Source organism: Bidens hawaiensis, unplaced genomic scaffold (genome assembly GCF_021521415.1).
Source record: "Bidens hawaiensis isolate Kalapana, Puna unplaced genomic scaffold, B.hawaiensis_p1.1 tig00024527_1, whole genome shotgun sequence".
Lineage (NCBI taxonomy): Eukaryota > Viridiplantae > Streptophyta > Magnoliopsida > Asterales > Asteraceae > Bidens > Bidens hawaiensis.
In genome coordinates, this window is record NW_027493879.1 from 10,218 (window position 1) to 19,010 (window position 8,793).

Below are 8,793 nucleotides of genomic sequence, written 5' to 3' on the forward strand. Positions count from 1 at the left end.
TTAAGCTGAGGTAGATGGATGGAGTAGAGGCCATGATTACTTGGACCCATGAGTAGGATAGTGTGCGAATACCCATCCTTCACAACAAAGAAAGATGCATGAAATTCAAAATAAACGTTATTATCAAGATAAAATTGTTTAATAGATAATAGATTCTTTTGAATCGAAGGCACGTGAAGAATTGGTGCATACCGAGGAGCAGATTGGTTTGAACATTGAGAGGGTAGATGTCCTATTCCGCATCGGTTACAATGGCCATACACCATATTTTGTGTTGATGCCTAAGCAAATTGTCCCATTGCAACCAGAATGGCTATTGTCTCGGGTCCGATTATTATTGTCACGTTAGTTGCCCCTGGAATTTCCTCGACGATTGCCACAGTTGTTCGTTGGGCAAGCAACATAGAAATCCTATAGTTGCTGGGCAGGTTGAGTAACCGGGTTCAACTGATAACCCAATTTTGCCGCCAATTATTGGAGATTTGCAAGTTGTAGTGGTTGAGTATTATTGGAGTGACCAATGGTAGTAGCAAAAAGTTGTGGCGTGGAAGCAAAAGTATTAGGGATAGGTTTATTGATCATGTAATCATGATCAGACAATAGACCACGCAGTTCATTGAAGGTAATAGGCGGGTGTCTAGCCAGCATAGTGGATTTAAATCCACTGCATTAATATCTCAATCCAGAGATTGTAAGCATAACTAGGTCTTTGTCCTTCATAGATTCACCGATATTGGATAAAGCAGACGTATATCCCATTGCTCGGGTCAAATAAGCAATTGGGTTTCATCCCCTTGCATCATAATCCTTAGTAGTTGAGTTTTTAATGTGTATTCATAAGAAGAGGTGTGTGGTGCATAGGCACGCTCTAAAGAGAAGCAAAGTTCACGAGAAGTAGTACCTTGAACATGTTGAAAGGATGCCTCCGAAATTGTTGATAAGATAATCATCCGGACATGGGCATCATTTGCAATCCACCGGGGATAACTAGGATTGTCGGAAGATGAAGAAGATTCACCTTCTTTAGATGGTGGAATAGTGACGGTGGGTTCCAGGCATGGATGGCTCCATCCACATAAGCGAACAAGTTGTTGGGAATTAAGAACGGTTCAATCATTTGTTTCCAATACCCATAATTTGTTGGAGAAAGGGTGAAAGCAAATTTGTGATCCTTATGGGTTGTTTTCTCAACATTAGTAAAGGCAGCAATTGCAGCCATGATGAACAAGGTTAGCCGGAAAAAAAGGAGTTACCGGTAAGAGAAGATGAATTGGTTGAGCTCCTGGCTCTTGATACCAAGTTGAATCGAAAGGTTGTTTATTATTGAATGAAGAATAGGGGTTACATGAACTGATCTATGTAAAGACCAGGATATTACATATTCAACCCTCTAACTATAATAAACATAACAAACATTGGTTCAACGTAACTCAAACATTTTACATCTTGAAGCTTTGAAAAAGGGTGTTTTTGTTGATAAATTTGTATTGACCGATTTGGTGTAATTGCCAAAATCTACACCTGACCTTTTCAGTTATGTTTAATCATTTTGGTCCACTATGTACAAAGGAGATAAGTTACATGGATCAACGTAAAGTGTATTGAAATTTCTACAAATATGTTATATATAAAAGGCTGTATGGGAATAGATAATCTAAATACCTTTCATTCCTTTGGAAAAAGTGTAGGTACACAGTAGATTTAGCATACAATTTAGATAACTTTCTAAATCGTGTATGGAACTCATTTTTAAAGTATTACATGCCTAGCAAAACTAATAGTCAGATATGATAGTAATTCCAAAGAATGAGAAATTCTCTAATGTGAAACTCGAAGTGTTAATTAGCTAGATTACGTCGTATAAAATTAGACCAAATGATTTCCTTATATAAATGCCTAACAATTGCACTGCTTGGGGTGAAACTTAGCAACGTTTCATAAATGGTTAGGACCGTTGGCGTTGGGTGTAACTGCTGCTCTTATACAACATTTTAAACACGGAATGCGATAACCCTAACTAATATATTATCTGTAATATACATTTTGCTAACATGAAGGAAAAATCTGAGCAATTTGTTTGAAATTTTTTAAAGTGTGAATGAAATCTTAAAAAGGAAGTGGTAAAAAGGTTGTCTCACATCGAATTGGGAAAAAAATAATGAGTGGTATTTAAGGTAGAGCTCTTACCACTCATTTGAATCTTTATGACATATTTTAACACAAGTTCTACGCGCGTACAGGGGGTTGCAAATTTGGGTTTCTGGACTAGAAATTCATCAAACTTGATGAAATTGTTTTCGAAATTCAAAAAGCTGGTCTGGTCAATACAATTAATAATCATTATGAGAATGATTATGATTTTTAGTTTTATAATATGTAATGGCCATTATTTGATATTATTATTATTTAATGGTCATTAACAATATTGATTATTGAGTGTAATTGTATAGTTATATAAACAGGATCAGTCTTCAATTTTAAGACACACCAACAAAACACACTTTATCTTCTTCCTATGCAACAATATTATTTTCGTTTTCGTTTCAGGCAAGTGTTCGAGTCCGACAGAGCTACAATTCTGTACCGGAGTACCCTGGGAACAGACCGCGAATCTGTTTAAGGGAATTGTGTTAAACACAAGCCCGGTTTATTGTGTCGTTTATTTCTTTTAATTTTCTGCATAATACAAGATTTCTAACACAATTCAAGGTTAAATCGCAGTGCATATTGGAAACAAGATGAATCTTAAGTTCTTAATTAGTAAAAGGAGCTTTTCAGAGGAAAATTTTTTTTATGTAGGGCGTTAAAGGTGTATGTGCCCAAAATAATGAATAAATTCCTTTGAAAATTAACTTCACAACTGCATATACATCCTGAAACAGAAGATCATGATTTTAGTAGCTCTTTTAACACTTTACCATATACATTCTCTTAGAACTTGATGTCATGTATAATCATATAACACTCAAAAAATAAACATTAAAAAATAGTTATTTCGAAATCCAAGAAATCCGATTAACCATCTGAAGAATTCGATACGGCACCGCTAACCAGTTTTTTACTAATCCCATAATCCGGTGATGCTGGTTCAGTGTTATGATCCTTCAACAAACCACCATCATCCACCACAATATCAAGCACTTCTGCTTTTTGAGTGTTCAACTCATCATTCTGAATCCCTCTTAAAATTTCCACCACTTCTTTCATTGTGGGCCTCATATCCCTCTCCTGTTGCAGACACCGGAAAGCCAGCTCCGCCACTAAGGTGACCATCCTCCTCACCAAACCATTTGTCTCAAACCCAATACTACTATCAACCAACTCACCCAATGTATGGTTTTGAATCTTTAACACAGCCATGTTAGCCAGGTTTATGTCAAGCCGGTGCCTGCTGGTATCAACCGCAGGTAACGAAGATATGAGCTCAACCAGAACAACCCCAAAGCTATAAACATCACTTTTATCTGTCAGCTGATACAACTGGTAGTATTCAGGATCAACGTACCCCGGGGTCCCTTGTGGGGCAGTGGAAACATGTGTAACAACATTATCAAACAATCTTGACAGCCCGAAATCCGCAACTTTGACTTGAAAACTTTTATCTAATAAAATGTTGTTGCTCTTCACGTCACGGTGAATGATGCCTGATTTGTGAAGGTAAGCTAGTGCATCAGCTGTTTGTATGGCGATGTTGAGACGAATGGACCATGAAAACAAATTTGAGCTCGAGTTTGCTAGCTTCCCATGAAGATGATCGGCTATTGTGCCATTGGGAATGTATTCATAAACTAGAAGTAGTTCTTTGCTTCGTTTTGAGGTGCAACCGTATAATTTCACCAGGTTTTCATGATCTAACCCTGTCAAGATCCTAACTTCATTTATGAATTGTTCGACCCGTTTGAAATTGTTTTCATATAAACGCTTGACCGCAACTTCTCGACCATCAAGAAGCTTTCCTGAAAACAAAACCGAAATAGTTAAAAACAAAGCCTCATGGATTTTTAAAATGCATTGGTTTAGTGTTTACAAGTATTACCAAAGTACACAGTTCCAAAACCACCATCTCCGAGTTCCCTTGAGTCATTGAAGTTATCGGTGGCGACTTCTAGTTCTTCATATGTGAAAACCTGGGCTCCAAAATATGTGCTTTTTCCAAACTCTTCTGATGTTTTTGATGTTTTTGTTGAAGTAAAGGAAGGAATGGTGGAAGTGACATAAGAAGTGTTACTACTTTGTACTTGGCTCAAACCAGCAGTCAAAATGGCCTTAGTCTCGGTTTGGGCAGGCGATGCTTCTTTAATCGCACGCCTTTTTCTTCGTTGACGGCAGACAAAGATTCCACCGATGACAACGACAACAATAACCGCTCCAACGATTCCAAGTACTAGGATCAAAGATAAAAGATTCAAATTTTAGTTTCTTGAAGCAATAACTTATAAAGAAAGTTTAGTCTATTCAGTGGGAGCAAATTCCATACCTATACCCAGAGAACTACTGCTTGAACTCCCTGCAATTATTCAGAATTTCAAAAAAAATTAAAATAGTGTTATGATTAATAATTTTTCATCAAAACTTGAAGAATATGTGTAAAATCTACATTTGATTCATATAATTAAGTGATTTAAAACTTAATATATTCTTACTTTCATTTCTCATTCCATATATTAATTTAAATAATTATTCTAAATGTTAATTTAATATTTACTTCCTATATTTCTTTTTAAATATTTGAAATTTTATTGTTATCTTTTATTTGATAGAAACGTTATTCAACATTCATTTACTGAAATTTAATACTAAAGTTTATTGTTTATTTAATTTGCATGTGTTGTGTATTGGTTTTTGCAAAGCTATTGTAAATTGTTTATTAACAGTATTGTTGATAGGTTATTGTTTATTATTACATATCAATTATTTATTAAATATTGTATTTCAAGAGTTACATGTGTAGTATACTGGTCTCAAACTAGTAGGGTTGTTATTTTTACCCGAAACCCAAGCTGAAAAAACTCGTACCCGAACCCGAAATCGAGAAAAGACTAACCCGAACCCTAACCGAAGTAACTCGGGTTGGTTTTCGGGTTTGATTTATAATTATAAATTTCAGGTCAACCCGAATAAACTTTTAGTTTTGAAATTAAATATATTTTAGGTATAATAGGCAAATTAGTCTTAGCCACTAAAGTTATCAGTTGCTGACCTTAATCGATTGTTGTCATTCCAATTATATTGATCGATTGTTTATTGTTAATTTATGTTTTCCTTTTATTACTAATAAAAATCGTAATCGAACAACCAAATCATGTCAGATTGAAGAAGATTATTGTTCGATTTAGTCACTTTGTTTTATTCTTATTTATTTATCAAGTTATGTTGGTTTATTATTTGATTATTTGTGTTACGAGCAAAGAAGCATACGATGCTTTAATTTTAGCATTGAAGTTATTTATTTATTTTTTTTGTTTTATTGTTTTGATTTCAAGGATACTCGAAACCCGATTAGCACAACCTGAAAAAACCCAACCCCGAAAAACCTATGAGAAATTTGGGTTGGGTTTCGGGATAAGATTTAAAACCCGAAAAACGAACGAACACCCTACAAGCTAGTGTGATATATTATAAATGCCTATCCCAATCTATTTCCCTTTTTAATTAAATTAGCAAAACATTTTATTAGATATATTTATACGATCATATGCTTAATTAAAACTAAATCTTTATTATATGTGTACATCACTATTACATAAACCTCTAATATTAAGTTCTGTATAATAAATTAATAACATATGATATATGATTTTAAGTATTTTTACAAGTAGCACATTTTATATTTGAGTGGCACCTGCGATTCTGAAGAAGAGTGACAAGCATTCAAGAATTTTAAAATAAAAAATAAAGTGGTCAAAAAAGTACGACGCTGAATAAATCCAAAGTCGACCTAACAAATAATTTTATTCTATTTATGTATTCGCCACCAAATTACAATTGGTATAAGTTAAAACATGTGAAGAATAATGTATTCATGTTATTTAAATATTCGAGGATATCTTTTTTAATATTGAATACACTCGTATTTATTAAAGTAATTTCGTATCATATAAATAATTCTAAATCTTATATGAGTTTATAAAAATGCACGTAAAAAGTTGATTTTGCAATAACGCGTAGTTTACAGTTTAACGAGGTAGGTAGGTCCAAGAAAATTTCTAGAAAAAGTATTAATTCCCTAAATAAGAATAACTTTACAAGATGTCAAATATATTTTATAAACAATCGAAATATTATAAGAAGACTATCCGATATGCCGGGTTATAACGGCTTGCATACCAAGCACAAGCATGAATCAGATCAGCTAGTGGAAATTTACTTTTCAATACAAACTAAATTAACACCTTAAGTTATCACTGTGTGCATACGTACCCATAAATGACTTAGACTCATGTATGACACTTTTCCTATCAAGTTACACCCCGTAAAGTCTAAGGATTGCGAACCTTAGAGGGGGTGGAGAGGGAGTCAGGAGCTCCCAGGGAAACACCGGCTCATGCGTGAACACCACACCCGAAATCATTGTTTTATTTTTCATGGAAATCAAGGAGTAGAAGTTGATTTCTCTCGGTTGAATTTTGAGTGCTTTTGGTCGTTAGGGAAAATAGTGGGAGAAATAGGACGACACCATCATATTTGGAGAATTTTCAAGTAAAAACCCAAGATATGACATGCGAGAAAAATGGGTTGACCCAACCCTCCTATCTTATATTTTATAAAAACTGAGAAACCCTTTTTTTTTTCTTAAAGAAACAAATCAGAGTTACCAAATCATGAAGTATTAATTATTTAGATGAAATATTATTGGAGTTAAGTTTGTGTCAATTCTAAGCAACCACTTTTCCGATGCATTCATTAAACCGACCGGTTCAAATAAAAATGAATCTACGAGATCAGAAAATCATGCACTTACCTCCTACACGATGGTAGCAAACAGGTCCAGTTGCGTTCGTCCCACATCGACCATTAGCCAGAGTACAGTTATTACACGCGTCGTTATTGGCAAACCACTCTAGCTTAAAACCAGCCTGCAAGGCTTTCCTCAAATCATCCTCTGAATTAACATTGGCGTTATCACGATCCACTGGTACGGTGATATAATTGTTGCATTGCACAAAGAGACTGCCAATTTCAGAGACAAACGCACTGGTTCTGTAGAAATAACTATCAGTACTCTGGCCAGTCCTGTTCACATCACAACGGAATTGAAAAGCAGCAGCTGCGGGCAGCGGTATATTATCTTGGCATCCATAGAACAGAGATACATTCTCATGGTTGAAATTATTGCCGTTAAAAAGCGTGGAGTTATAGGTGGTGTTGCGGAGATCTTGAGGGCAAATGGTGTCCCACAGATCATTTCTAGCAATAGTCATCCTACGTGTACTGCTATCGGTGTCTAGGACCCGATAGCCTACTGAATCTAAACGGAGCACAGGAACATTAGATTCGCAAGTTAGCTGAAAACTTGGGTGGCCACAGTATTCTGGCCGCCCAAATCCCCAAAAGGGATACTGAAAGTCTTCGCCTCCACACCGGGCCGGGCCACATGACTCGTATGATGGACTTTCCTGGCACCGGATGGGGTGGAAATTGACGAGGGTGGCTAGAGTGAGTGTTATGGCGAATAGGGGGAGGCTCGGGTCTAGACGGGGTCGCATGGTGGTTTGGGCAGTTTGAGAGGAAAGGATTAATGATGATGGATAATGAATGAAATAGAAACTAGAAAGGGAGGTGATGAATTGGTAAATGAAGAGGATCAAGTCGTTGGATTTTTTTTAATCGTCAATTTTGCATCAACAACGAGTAAATACGTTTATTTAATAATCAAAGAAAGAACTTTAAATGGAATCTTCCAATTTGACCAAGAAATATTAAGTTGACTGGGCATTACCACATGAGCCTATTTTCTTGAAGATTGAAGTGTAAAATACGCTCACGGAGAAGTAAAAAAAACGACTAAAATTATTACGAAGAATAAAAGGACCTAATCTAAATAGTTAACTTTTTTTTTCAATGATTTGTATTTTTTTTAAATTCTATTTATTTACTTTGAATTTCCTGGACAAGTAACCTTTGGATGATCGACGAGCAAACATACAAAGAAAATTGAAAGCAAGACAAGGATCGGGTCTTGCCCTGTCAAGCATGCTGACATGTCCCATCACTAGAAGAGATAACCCCCCCCCCCCCCTCACTCACCACGACCCCGTGCTCAAATTACCACACACTGTGCATGAGGTCTAGCATGCCTCATGGTCCATGTACAATGCCCCCGTGGTCGCAAATGATTACGACCAAGTTAGTGAAGTCAGAGTTTGTCTTGACACGGGGTTGTGCCTCACCTTTCAAACGAACTATAAATTGAGATGCAATAGGTAATCATATATTAGTGGTTCTCTTTCCTCTATTAATCCAAGGTTCAAGAGATGTTCAATCTTGTTCATATCTTGTAATTGTACGACTTTATCAAGAATGGATGATGTTGATCATTTTGTCATATTAGGCTAAGTTCTTTGATTCACATAGGGGAGATGAACCTGATTTGATCTTTGGATTTCATTTATGAATTTGATTTTGGTTTGTGGTAGTGACTTCAAGTGATGATCTTTTTACATTTAAAGTGAGATTTTACAACCTTTGAAGCAAGTTACTAACTTCATGTTTGTTGATTTAACCATTCATGTTTCTATGTTTATGTACAATAGCATGTTAACTCACTAGGAATGGGGTTAAAAGTTGTGATTC

General features: G+C 35.6%; 1 protein-coding gene across 1 annotated transcript; it reads right to left on the bottom strand.

Moving 5' to 3' along the window:
• Positions 1–3,015: 3,015 nt before the first annotated feature.
• Positions 3,016–7,981, bottom strand: LOC143569529 (LEAF RUST 10 DISEASE-RESISTANCE LOCUS RECEPTOR-LIKE PROTEIN KINASE-like 1.2). Its single transcript, XM_077055412.1, has 4 exons — positions 6,962–7,981; positions 4,478–4,516; positions 4,037–4,384; positions 3,016–3,956 (listed from the first exon to the last, which is right to left on the bottom strand). The coding sequence occupies exons 1-4, from the start codon at positions 7,704–7,706 to the stop codon at positions 3,016–3,018; spliced, it is 2,073 nt and encodes a 690-aa protein (XP_076911527.1). The 5' UTR covers positions 7,707–7,981.
• Positions 7,982–8,793: the final 812 nt, after the last annotated feature.

What these genes read in the sequence shown, in the direction of transcription:
- LOC143569529 (XM_077055412.1), bottom strand. Translation starts at nt 7,706, where the DNA reads ATGCGACCCCGTCTAGACCCGAGCCTCCCCCTATTCGCCATAACACTC. An exon ending in TTGCTACCATCGTGTAGGAG is followed by an intron (nt 4,517 to 6,961) that starts GTAAGTGCATGA and finishes TGAAATTCTGAA; the next exon opens with TAATTGCAGGGAGTTCAAGC. An exon ending in CAGTAGTTCTCTGGGTATAG is followed by an intron (nt 4,385 to 4,477) that starts GTATGGAATTTG and finishes CTTTGATCCTAG; the next exon opens with TACTTGGAATCGTTGGAGCG.